Below are 14,074 nucleotides of genomic sequence, written 5' to 3' on the forward strand. Positions count from 1 at the left end.
AAATATAAAGGATATTACTGGTTGGCCAATATGTTTTAAACTGCGTAAAATGTTAATGCGACGAAGTGCGCAGTTCTTAGCATTCGTAATGAGGCTGATATGGTTTGCAAAGGGGAAAAACAAACAATTGCATCCTTCGCTGCCTCAAAACGTCGATCGATAACAAGATATAGGTATTTACCCCTCTCCCTCGTCATTTCAATGCGCCGATTCTTGACGAGCTTACAATGTAAAATTCGACCCCAGATATGTTCCATTAAAAAAAAAAACATCCCCTCGTTGATCCATCTAATAAAAATTTGAAATTCGGGCTCGGCTATTTGATTTCACAATGGACGAGAGTTCAAACATTTACTCCGGCAATTAGAATTTACGAGGAAACGAATGAATTGAAGGCTGTTTGAACACTACGTGGGTAACATTGACCCAGTGGAATTTGAAGAAACAATCGTAATGCAGGGGAAGACCATGTACCAGGCTCACGGGAATCCTATTGAATTTTCGCAACGATGCGTTGTTCGCCTCTTTTCTACCCTTCGCCATTGAGAAGCGTCAATACCGATTATTTGTCCTGCTGCACGTGTCATATCTCGTTATTGTACAACTTGAGTAAACGTGCGTTATTTTGTTTCCCTTTGTTTTATTCATCGAGTAGAGAGTGTCTTACAGGCCATGATATGAAATACCACAAAATTTCACGCCTAATTCTACATTTTACGTGATTTTGTTTCCCTCCTCCTCATTTATTCTTCTTACTGATAAGAATCAAAACCTTTGAAAAAAGCCGCGCTCCGCTACCAGGTGTAGACAACACCAAATTACGATACGTTGTATGCACAATACATATACTTGGCGCTTTCCACTTGACACTACCTGTACACACTGCGCGTAGTTTCATTTGCATCGAAAACAAGCCCTGTAAAATCCATACAATTAATCCCACAGTCGTAAAAAAAAGAAAAACCACCAACAAAGCCCTCGAGACAAAAAACTGCTCGACCAAACGAGCATCGGCGTAAATGACATATACATTACATTTGCCGTGAAAATCAGAGCACAAACACCTCGTCGCAACACAGCGGGGCCAGATGAACGGAGCACACAAAGAGAACGAGACAATGACGACAATCAACGCCCCGCGGGTGCCATCGGACCGTAAACGCTCGGCTGAAATCACAGAGAGACACGGAGAAACGCAATCCCACACACACACGTGGCTGCATTGTTATCAAAGATGAGCCACACTCCTGCCCACTGGCGCGGTAAGATTCACACGTATACAACGAGATGCGTGCTTGTCTTTGGGTCTCTCATATATACGGTTACACCGCGTACACCCAGCTACGTCAAAGCTCTCCGGTGCTGTCCATCTGTCAAAAATATAGACCCTCGGAACAAGCCGCGTTACACGTCGTGTACATTGTGTACCTGCTGTAGTACGCCAGCTGCACGAGCGCATCGAACACGCGTTTGAGTTTGTGGCCGAGGCCGTGGGTTCAACGATGCTTGTACGGGGCCTGTTGTACAACAACAACACGCTCTACCCACGAGAGAGAGGGAGAGGCGAAGTTAATGGACGACGCTCGTTGCAGTTTGTCAGCCACTCGACGTGGTGCCTTTTTTTTTGGTCGATGTTCTCTATTTTTTTATGGCGTTAAACGTGTTGTGTTCTGGCTTCCGTTGGCGGTGGGTCTTTTACGAGCACTTATTCAGTTGCGTTTTCAATTTACCGAGACAAAGGCACAAAGTAGTTTTAGAAATTTTTCCTTGCATTTATACTCAGCTGTATAGCAAGCAAAAATGTTTAACCATGGTGTGAGAAACAAGAAAACAAAAAAAAAAAAAAACAAAAATAAAGGTCAAAAAGACGAGCGAAGGGCGCTCGAGGAAATATTTCAAGGGAGCTTACCCCGTCACGTTCGCACTCCCTCGTCTTCTCCGAGTTCCCAAACTGTCGTGCATGTATAGTCCGCCTGAAAGCAAAATTACGCCAAGAGGTAGAAAGGAGGAGGACCTGACGCGCCTCGGAGAAGAAACTCAAAAAAGCTCTTTCGGCCCCACCCCTCGTTCGCATCCCGCGATCATTTTTCACTGGTATAAGTATGTACGTTTCTATCTGACGATGACACGGCCTCTTTGGTAATAAAGACTGATGCCTCGTCCCGGAAATTATATTACGCCACCTGAATTTTAATTTCATCGATGCTGGACAAACGTGCGTGCCAACCAAATGTAAAAGGGGGGAAAAATATATCAGTGAGCGCAAGCTCGTTCTCTCTAAATTCTCCAATTTTCTAAAATTAAATCGTAAACGGGGCTCAGTGCTCCGTTTATTTTCTGGATCGCAAAGCGGATGGTAAACTACTTTGTAATGGCTTTAAATTTATGTTTGGATCCCGACTAACGTTTCAACCAAACTTGAACATTGTTTTAGCTGGATTACCCATTTTCTTCCCTACACCGGCCGTAAAATTTTATACGCTCCTTATTCCCCCCTCACCTTTTATCCCCGGCTATTACACGAACGATGCGTCACCATCACCACTTTCGACCCCGCCATCAATATTCCACTCGTTTTCTCATCTCGCGACACTCTGGTACGCGTACATATATCTGCGGACACGTTCAGCAAACGAGCAGCTAAAAGGAAATTCTTTCTTCCCAACCTCTTTTAATCGTCGACACTGCCAATACATATACATTATAAATATTGAAAAATTGATCGTTTTTACGTATAAGTTTTTATTACCTAATTGATTTATCGGTGTACCAAACGTCGCGGCTATATCGAGCGACACAAATGAATAAACACTCACTCCATCGCTGAAATCGTCGTCAGCAAACAACGACCTAACGACCTTCGGCTGATGAGCAAAAAAGGATCAGCCAAAAAGGAAAGAGGAGAAGCCTGTCTTACATGCCCCGTGCACCGTAATTTTGTCAAATAAACGATCCCTCCTGTACTACATATAGATACGTCCATCTCGCTCGTGTGTACCCTTTAAATCGTCTTGCACCGTTTTCCCTTAACGTCGTCAAATTATACACCCTCCCACGCGCGTTTTGAGCCAGCGAACGAGAAAAACACCATACAATTTCCCGGGTTATTAGGCAAAGTGCGCGTTGCAAGCGCCAAAGTTCAACGCGACGAGCTGTACAGCTCACACGAGCTAATTCGACTCGAGTCAGCTCGCGTATATAGTTAATTTTGCAAATCCCTATGCGCGCGAAGTCTGTGTTATCTTTGCAAGTCCTCTACTGCCGTTCTCTTGGCGGGATTAAATTACAGAGCCAGCCCGACTGGTGTTTTCGTTCAGTTTTGATGAAAAAAGAAAAAAAAAAAAAATCCCCAGAGCTGCAAACCTTCCCAGAACCGATCGATCAAATTTCACACAACGGCCAGAGCTTCATCAATCATCCACGTAAGCAGCGAGCCCCAAAGCGTCATCTGTAAACCTCTTCGCTCAAAGATGTAAAAGCATCCATCCTCGCCTATACAACCTAACGAGCCCTCGTTTACAAAATCCGCCCGGCTGATGCAGCGGAAACCCGGTCGATGCCTGATTGGCATCTCCCGCAACCCTATACTCTACCTCCCTTCCTCCCCTAACGCAATCAGAGCCCCATGGAGGTGTGGGTGCTGTGCGCTTTCATCACCTGAACGTGCTTGATTTCGTCCTCTATAGGTACCTACCTCGCACGTACGGGGTATGTCGGGTTGAAACGCGCCTTTGTACCATGAGACACACGCGAGCGAAGAAAGAAAGCAATACCGACGGCTACTGGCTTTTTTCATGCTCCGACGAGCTTATTTTTTTACGTACTTGTTCATCTGTTTTGGTGAGTTTGAGGCAAGGCAGGAGGTGATGATTAATTGATTCTCTTTCTTGTATCAACGGGGTATTACGTTACATTCAGAAAAAAATGGGGCTCGACGAGGAATTCCCGTTACCAGGGAAGGGTCGAAATTCGGTGAATATGCGAGTCGAAAAGAAAGAGGTACATACACGAGGTTCCTTGGGTATGCTGGGAATTTCAATATCTCTTGTACGGATGCATACTTGTACCTCCCGATGTGACGTGCACTGCTCTCTAACGCTTGCGCTAACACGTGTATGAGCTGCTTACCTGCGTCTTGCGTACGTTTTGCAGTATACAAAGGAATTCTTGGCGCGTCGCGCTTTCGGGATAACTTTCACGGTAAATGCAGGAACTACTCGGTCAGTCAGAAGAGTTGTGATGAATCTCTATGATGAATATACGATCTAAAGCGTAGCCCAAAAACATATTAAGGTGTTGTACGTAAATACTTTTTACCATTAGTCAAAAAACTTTGCTCAAGTCCTTAAAACTACGAGTTTGAATATGTTGAAAAAATTAGATGGAATCCCTTATTATTTTTACTTTATGTATTAAAAAAAAAAAGTTCGATCTGCATTAGGCCGTAAATTTTCCACCCCAATCTCGTTAGCGTACATGTACTTTTTTCTTTTTTTTTTTTTTTTTTTTTTTTTTTCTAGCCACCCCAAATAACCAATACACTATACACGCCGCGTGAAAAATTCCCGCTGCATGAATAATTCACGAACGCGCGAAAAGCTTAATGAAAAACACATCCGCGCGCAATATCTCTGTGCTCATGCATAATAATGCATCCAACAAAAATCCGACGATGGTATGTATATGTGTCGCCCACGTCAGGAAGAAGCCGTCCCAACGGCGCAGAGCTAAATCAGCAGAATGAAAATCACACCAAGTGCACATTTCCCGCGGAGCAGTTCGCGTCTGCACCTCTTTGGCGAATTCTTTCCTATCGCTTCCCTCCGATCTAACGTATAGCTATACGACATGCGGGAAAGCCCGGAAAAAAAAAGAAAACCCAACAACAGGACAAAACCGAGCCCGCCGATTTCTATCGCGACTCCGCAGCCCTTTGCGCTGGGTTTATCTCTCCACGTCCCATCCATCCTCCCGCAGAGATAGCCGTGGTACGTTATCCGTTATCAGCGCGCATGTACGGAGCCTAGTTTTGCCTCCCGGCTCTTTTTTCGTGTCCCTCGGCACACACAGATGAAGAGAAAAATGATCCGCCCGTTTTCAGACCACGGCCTTACGTTTCTCCCTGCACGTTCCATCCCACTCCGTGACAGTGTATACTACGTGCGCAGAGCTGCAAAATAACGAAGAGACCCGCATATGTAGGTCGCGACTACTCGCGTGGGTCTGTGCCCCGGAGAGAAACGAGGCTCCCGCGCCTACGTACAATGATTTTCCGGGCGCGGCTCTGCCGTAATAAGGAGTTACTCTTGTTTGCTCGGGGATAAACAGGAAAATCGAATCCCGGCTAATCCAGCCGCTCGCGGTGCTTCGTTTTCTCCCCCCCCCCTCCCGTTTGCTCGAGCGAAACTGAATCCGGTCGCTCGGTGGGGAAATTGAAAAATATTTTTCCCTCCCAGCTGTTGCTGCTGTGTTTACGTGGAGCGAAGCTCTGACAGCTGCTTCGTCTTCTTCTTCTTCTTTGCATGTTTATTTATGAGCACGGAGAGAGTCCGGGGCCGACCGATTATGGCCCTTTACCGTATCCAATATTGCCTGGTTTTAGGATAGCTTCGGCTGTTGCATATTTTTTTTTCTCTCCTCGTTGCGTTATCTTCCAAGAAGGCTTCTTTGCCCAGCAAAAACAACGTTTTCTCGATACAGCGTGTTTTTTCATTTATAAATAAAATTGGGGTGCGATGTAGCCGGTGTAATGAGATTCCAGAAAAAACTCGGGAGTGCGAAAACTTTCGGGCTGTTTGGTAAACAGGTCTCGACGGGGATTTTACTCGGATTGGAATCGAGAATTATTGTGGATCATTTATTTTTTAGACACCGAAGGATCACGAGGCTGAAGCAGATTAATTAATCAAGCTTATTTTGCCCTTTATTTTTCTACGGAGTACGCGAGGAATCTGTTCTGGGTATTGGATTTTTTACTCGTTTTATTGAGTATGAATCGAGTGATGTTGAATACGGAGAAACGCTTGGGGGAAATCAATATGAGTGAGGGCTTTTATGAAAATTCAAGCTCGCGAATGGAGTATGACGGCTGCTGTTGAATTTACTTATTGATACTTGTTATCTTTGATAAGATTCTGGTGAAAAGAATACGAAATTTCGCTACAAATTGGCTTGCATCTCAGAATAATAATAATCCACGATATAAATATTTACGTATTCTGTGGTATTTGTACAGTAACAATCGTGAAAGGGAATCCTCATTTTATTCGTACCTCTAATTTTCTGTGAGTAATGTTAAAGTAAAAAAAATAAAAAATGAGTACGTTAATATTGTTTACAAATTATTTTTTAATTTATGGAATTCTTATTAAGATTGATTATTTTACAATGCTGAATTAAGTAGTACTAATTAGAAACAGCCTATTTTCTTACATATTTCAATGTAAAAATATCAAAATATTTCAAACTGGATTCAGTAGTACAAGCCAATGTTAGGTCAGACCATTTCGTTTACATTGTAGAAAAAAAATTATTTTTTAGCTCGTTTTTTAGATGTTATTGGTATAATACATAGTAAATATAATAAAGTAGTAAAAAAATATTAGGGTTACTTTTCCTTTGTTCATGTAGAAAATAAAATGTGTAGAAGATTTTCAGTACATGTAACATATAATTGCAATTTACTAATTTTAAGCCAAATATTTGGATATGTTATTTTAAAATGTGTAATTCAGTCGTGCAAGTTAGATCAAGACAACCAATTCACCTCCATATTCTACTACAAAAAAACTTTTCTGAGTAATACACTTTAATAAATTAAGGAGTACACGTCAACGTCAAGTCAGATTGTTTCTCACTTTCCGATACGGAAGAAAAAAACATTTTCAGTTGGATATTATTACTGTTATGTACATATTTCACTGCATTCTGTAGTACAAATCAACGTAATGCCAGGCAATATTTTACATATTACATTTCTATCTAGATTAAATCGTAAGATTTATTAAATAAAGTTGTTTAAATGAATAGTTACATCAACATTTATTTCCATTCTAATACAAAAAATTAAATTTAAATGGCAAAAATTTTTAATTCGTTTGTATACTAAATTAAGTAGTGTAAGTCAATATTGAGGCAGATTATTTTCTCAATGTATTATTCAATGTAAAGTAAATTAAATTCATCCGTTGTAATTATACTGTATGATAAAAAAAGAATTTTTTATTTTATTGTCTTCTACACTTTCACTTTGATTTAATACTTGGGAATATTAGTTTAAGTAGTGTGGGTCAGTATTAAAGCAGCCTGATATCTGCATATTTTTTCATCAAAGTTTCTAAAATTTTAGATATATTGAGTAAAGCACGTTACACAAACTCAACTAAGTAATACAAATCAATATTAGGTCAGCCAATCTTTTCCCCTTTCCGGTACGAAAGAAAAATATACTTTGGAGCATTTGGATTCTAATAAATCGTACATTCAACTTATCAATACTACAAATCGATACAACAAGTTAATAATAAAGCAGAAGATTTTTTTCACTTATTCAAGTAGTAAAACTGCCGATTCACAAAACGTTTTCGGTATATCATGCTACATCAATTTTTTATACACTAAATTAAGTAGTACAAGCCAATATAAAGACAGCCTTTTTTCCTTGGTAGATATGAAGAGGGGGAGGTTCCGTTTCCCACCTTGAGACAATAACCTCTCTGACTCGTCAATTGATCAAAGAAAAAAAAGCCGAGCACTCGCTCGAACGGAGACAAAACCGAGCCACTCCTCTATCGACTCGAGCGCATTGTATTCGCGGACGCGTTGGCGTTATGAACAGCACCGATTATTCGGAGCATTTACAAGCTGTGTGCCGTGTACAGTCAAAGAGAAGAGGGGAGGGGGGCAGTTAAGTGGTCCTCGACATCGACTGGAATTTCGCTAATGCAGCCCAGCGCGTGTGTACGTATACTTACGCACACTACGCCAGTCAGCCCAGCCGTAAACTCCGAGAGCTAAGAAAACACGAGCTGCTGCTGTTGATGCCTCCGCTCAAGGCGCCCTTTGGAAAAGAAAATAAATAAAACAAACACGCCCCAGTTTGCTACGAAAATAAACTGACGACGCCGTGTGAAGGGGACAAAGCCCGTTAGCGCGGGGGGGGGGATCAAGTGATCTTTAAATTTCACCTGCGCTGGGACGCGTAAACACCGTCGAGCTCTGCCGGCGCGATGAAATGGCTCGTTTATAATGGGATGCGATCGCGCGCGACGCGAATCGTTTAAATTAAAGTGGCTGCGTGATTTAGGTTTCCCAGTATATACCTCTCGAATTAATCGCGGCAGCACAGATGGGAAGGTATTAAAACTTGAAGTTACCGAGGAAAATGTAGTGTAATCCGAGTCGCGCAAAAGTCGAAACTCCGGCTGCTCTCGATTGACTTTCAATCTTTGAGTGCACTGCAGCCTGAGAGTGTATTAGTTGGCTGAAACTTGAACCCAACACTTGCCGGCTGCGTGTGTACTTTTTTCTTTCCTTTTACGCTCTTATAGTTTTTTCCCAATACAAGAAGTGCGTCTAGAACTTTGTGTTTGCTCTTTTTTCAATATTGTGTAAATGTACTCTGATAAATAATATTTTTTTCCTTTAATTTACATTACTACTGTGTGTTTGGATGTATTTCAATAAGTAAAACGTGTTAAAGTTATTTCCAGTCTTTAAAACGAAAATTCAAACGTTTGAAATATTTCAAAAGTTATGATTAATATTATGTTTTAAAATGATTACAGTTACTTTGGTTTTGTACTTTCGTCAATGCAATCATAAACAATTTGTTGTATCGATTATAGAGTAAAAAGTACAATACGAAAAAAATGACATTATCTAAAGTACAATTTTTTCTCGAAACACAGTCGTGTCAAACGTCAACTTGGTTCAACATAAAAATTATCTGAGTTATATCTTATAGTCAAGCTGACTATCTTCATATTGGACTCGAAATTTTTTTTGTGACACCAATGATCGACGATTCATGTACACTCTTTGCTCTCCCAAAAATGCAAATGGCTTCATTGGAAACTACTCTCTATTTCGAGGGAGAAAAAGAGGATTTTTTTCTTTCTCGCCGTGGATTTGAAAGTTGGCAAGTCTTCGGGGGACAGCTGCTGGTCTCCCGCTGTTGAAATATGCATTGGAAAAACTCTACGGAAATGAGATCATTTAGGATAAGGCTAAGCTGTTGCAGAGAGAGAAAGAGATGTCGTTGCTATACGCGCTCGGGTGTCATTAAAATACTGAAGTTTTCATTAGGAATTGTAAGTGTAGTGTGGTTTGATGGGTATACGTAATTGTGTCCACGTTATTTTCACGTCATTTCATATCTCGAGGGATCGTTATAAAAAGGACTTTTATCAATGGCTGATTAAAGAAATTTCTCGGGGTGTTTAATTAAAGTTTTATCAACGTGGACTAGCACGCTGTTCTTATGATACCAGCACAAAGATGATAGCCTCGTATTTACGTGCCACCAAGAGTACATGCATAAAAAATAACACGTATCATATGTACCTCTGCATCTACTTGCTTCTATTTTTATATTGCATTTACATACGCCCGCGCCCTTGAGCTTCGTGCATTTTTAACTTGAAGCAAAAGTAGATGAAAAAAGTCTCTCAATAGATTCTTCTTTTTTGCGTCATATGTTTCTCTTTCGAATGTCGCGCAGTAGAAAAACAACGGTAAATATTTAATTTAGCGTTACTTGGGATGATTTGTTATTTCAGAAAAGATAATGTTTAATACATATAAAAATATAATATTAATGGACTTAAACTTTCTGCGTGATTTCTATGACGTTTCGTCAGCTAATAGTTAGAGGAGCCAAACAAAACAAAAACCAAAATTTGATATAAAACAAAAAAACAAAAAATGGCTGTTTAATCCATATTTAAAGTAACAAACAACACCCTCAGCATTCAGTTTTTGCTCAAAGGTTAAAGCAGTTGCTTATAAAGAAAACATTTTTCCAGTGGCTTGCACTAGCCAGCCAAAGTACACGTACTGTGCCATGAAATACTTGTTTCTAAATGCAGCATCGGCGTACACGGCCCGGAGCTTACATGCAAAGCATACAATGGTATAATTTATGAAACCAACGGGGTCATGTACCTCGAGACCTTTTTTTTTTTTTTTTTTTTTTTTTTGCTCGCACACGCACGTGCGCGCATAATACATTGTGCGCTGACCCTAATGCGAAATAAAGCTATTTCGACGCAAACCCCTACCCGCGTGTACACGTATCAGTATATGTATTATGTAGCACAAAGTATATATATATATATATATATATATATATATATATATTACCCACGCGTGTATAAATACATAAAATACGGAAGACAAATGAAAGATAGGGGAAATTAGCCGCTGGCGTGTGTAATGTTTTCATACAAAACCCGAGCTGTTATTTATGCCCGCGAAGAAGGTATCGTATACATACATACATACACATCTGTGTATGGTACTATACGTATAGGGATACAAAAGAGCAAGCAACACGCGATTTTCATTCTAACACGCTCTATGTCGTGTGTCGTCGTCGTTGTTGTTGTTGTTTCGTGCAACAGGGGCTGCTCTTTGGTGATTTACGGGATACGAGGGTACGTGACTGTGCGAGCATCGTTTTTCAGGACGCTTTTGTACATGGCGCGAATATGAGGGAATAGGTTTATCTACGATGTGTATTGAATGCGCGTAATACGTGTTAGTACGCGACAAATTGATTTTTCATGACATTAAGACGGATTGATTGATCATGGACGGAAAAATCTGCTACTTTTTTTTTTAATATAATTGAGGCATGATGAAAATGTAGTATTTACAAAGAAATGGCTCAAATAAAGGGATTTTTGATAGTTGAATTTTAACAGTAGTGACGACTAAATCAATAGCTTAGCCTCGCGTAGCCCATAGCATTGACTTTTTAAATTATTTATAAAGCTAATCTTCTATTGTATTAGTTTCTTTGACAACTTTACGTTTATCCGAGCTTAATCACTTCGTTTGAGAATTGGCCATAAAAAAAGTCCCTCGTTGATTTCGTATGCATCATACTTCCAATTCCTCGTTCCATATGCATTTTTTATATCCCAAATAGCAATAAAAAAACGGAACAGTGCATGGATGGAATTTCTCGTTAAAATCCTCTTTCCCAATAACTTCTCATTGGTCTGACGACCACCGTCCTTCTACGCCGATATCGAAATGTCAAAAAGAAAGAAAAAAAAAAAAAAAGGAAAAAAAGCCAGTGGCAAGCACCTCTTGTAGAACGAGCGCATATGAAAACGGGGGGTATCGATCGCCGGACGCTGCTGGCACGGTAAACTGGCCGCCTGCACCGTATGACTCGTCGAAGCGCACGCACACGCGAAAACTCGGTTATTATCCTTATGTATACACACCCATCGCACGAGCATGGGATTTTTAGAGGCGGTGTATGATGCCCGAGGAAAAGCCCACAGGCTATCCGTATTGCGCAAGATCTCGCGTGTGTAAGCTCCGTGTAATGGGATATGGGAACGCGTAATGCCGCTAGTCGGTGGGTTTTTACTGTTACGGTGTTGTATAAGGGGTGGGGTACAATTGTTTTATAGACTTTTAAGAAATTGGAGAACAAAAAAACAATTTTTTTCCCGGAATTACGAGTTTTTGTACTGCTACCCACAATACGATGAACCCAAAAAATGTGGGGCAATGAGTTATTACAGAATGGGATACATAACTAATATTTTAATGCTTTTTTCAAGTAATTTACAATTTTTTTTAAACACCATGCATCATTTTGGCCACAAAACATTATTTTAAGTAAAGTATTAATGAGTAAAATGTAAAAAATAAATATTCTAGCACAAATAATGCACAAAGTGTTGATTTAACAATAAAATGTTGACGACGATTGTCTGTTTTTGTCTGTTACAGTGACGGTCGATTGGTCGAGGGTGACCAGATACTGGCGATCGATGGACAGCCCCTGGACTCCAACATCTCCCATGACCAGGCGATTGCCATACTGCAGAAGGCGAGGGGCCTAGTCGAGCTGATCGTTGCAAGAAGCCCCCAAGGTACGTCCTACACGTAAAATGAATCAGCTCTGCTGCCCCTCTCCCATCCCCGTTTTACGAGAGCTTTCACCATTATGCACTCCACCGCCCAGCTTTCGGCTCCTTTTTATGCCCTTGTTTCATGTAAATTTCAATGCACCGCGCTTAAACTATAAATTTCGCGAGTGCCGATGACGCGTTGAGTACCCTCGCGCGTTGCATAAGTTTCTCACTTTTGGGATTTTTCACGCGAATAGATGTGAGATTAAATTACGCTGTAAAATCTTTGGGAGCTGATGTACCACGGTGAACCAATCGCTACACTTTTTGCCATTCAAGTTAAAATTTTTGTCCATCAAATTGAAAAAATTTTACTCACGTTGAGAATGATAAAAAGTGTCATTATTGTCAAATTATGCGAGTCTCGAGGCAACGGCAAAAACGTAATCGAGCTTGTCTCGATGAAAAAACGGAACCACTTTTCGCACGCGTAATTCCGAGGTTGCTCCACAGTCGACTGCCCACCGAGAAAGAGATTGCGCGAGGAAAAAGGAGAATCCAATTTTTTTTTTCCCCCTTCATCGGAGCTACCTCATAAAAAACACCCCATCTTTGTAAGACGAGGAAAAAAGAGGGGGCGTGTTTTTTTGTTGGTTTCGCGCTTTGAAAATTCACCACAACAAAGTGGCCTTGCTGCTGTTGCGGACTCCACAAAAAGGAAAAAGAAATAGACCGAGCCCGCGTGGGAATTCAATTTGACGTAACAGCGTGGGAGCCAAAAAATCACGTATGCGCATACTGTATTTTGTACATTCTCCCGGGATATAGGAGTGCGCGTGATGTGCCCTCATCGAAATTCAGCTCCTCCATGGGTGCACGTACGTTGTATCGGGCCATCGATATTCGAGCGACACCCGCGAGAAGATGAATGACTGGCCACTTGCACTCTGCAGCTATGATCTGCCGGTGTCTCTATATTTATCTGAGCTTAAAGAGCATTCGCTCCGTAAGAACGATGACTTGCTCATTTTTTGTTGTTTCGATCGAAAAATAACCCTTAATTCCTCGAATCGTCGCATAAAAGCTCGCAAGCAATCGCCAACAACAACAACAACCACAGCAGCAGCAGTAAATTAATGGAGCTTTTTGAAGGCAAAAAGAACGCCACTTGTTGTCCGCAAAAAACAAAAGTACCTCGGAGTGCGCAATTTTCTTTGGCTCTCTTGGTCGTCCACTCGAAACCCATCAAAGCCCAAAGAACTTCCGGCTCGAGGGTGCGGGGGAAAAAGGGGGAGGAGAAATTTTTCCTCTCAGTGGCCTGCAGTTAATTGAGCAATCGTGTTCCCAGGGGATCGTCAATGATACCAAGGGGTGGGCAGGGTGTGCAATCATATCTCCAGAAGCTGGCCTGACCGGAAAATATCCTCTCTTTGGGACGTGGCTCTAAATGCTGCGCGAGTGTGACCCCCTCGGGTGTGTGTATACCAAATAATTTCGAACTTTGGCTGTACGACGTTCCAATTTTCTGATGTCGCTGCATCGTGAGCTTCACCGCGCACTAAACATTGTTCAAAATTTTCCAGAGTTCGAGCTAAAAGCTACTTTCGGCAGTGAATGGACCGTGAAAACGTCGAAAACAGTTTTTCGTTAGCAGTATAGTGTGTGCTTTTAGTTTTTTTCGGGTGATGCTGTTTTTGTGTAACTTCAGTAAAAATATACTTTGATACATCAGTTGGATGATTCACCCAATAAGCAATTTTTACATTTGAAAGAGATATTTAGGTCGATATTAATTTCTTTTCGAGGGTTAACTGTGAGTCGATAGGTTTTTTGTGATTTGAAATAATTATCATAGCGCTGATCAGTTGAGATTGAAACTGATTACTGTGATCTCGAACAGGAAAGTAAAAAAACTGTTAATATGATTCTTTTGTTGAAGATTGGCTACGAAAATAAGCAATTTCCGAATAATTTGGCTG

The 14,074-nt window shown here is 41.0% G+C and overlaps 1 protein-coding gene across 3 annotated transcripts in view; it reads left to right on the forward strand.

The window, feature by feature from the left end:
* Positions 1-14,074, forward strand: part of LOC106639270 (patj homolog) — a 49,401-nt gene that overhangs the window by 15,752 nt on the left and 19,575 nt on the right. For all 3 annotated transcript variants that reach the window (XM_089590917.1, XM_089590918.1, XM_089590916.1), the window contains exon 6: positions 11,974-12,116. In XM_089590917.1, the coding sequence (XP_089447043.1) occupies positions 11,974-12,116 (143 nt within the window). The remainder of the gene's footprint in view (positions 1-11,973; positions 12,117-14,074) is intronic.

This window comes from Copidosoma floridanum, unplaced genomic scaffold (assembly GCF_036245765.1).
Source record: "Copidosoma floridanum isolate Cflo_tuat_1 unplaced genomic scaffold, Cflo_Japanese_pri ptg000013l, whole genome shotgun sequence".
Classification (NCBI taxonomy): domain Eukaryota; kingdom Metazoa; phylum Arthropoda; class Insecta; order Hymenoptera; family Encyrtidae; genus Copidosoma; species Copidosoma floridanum.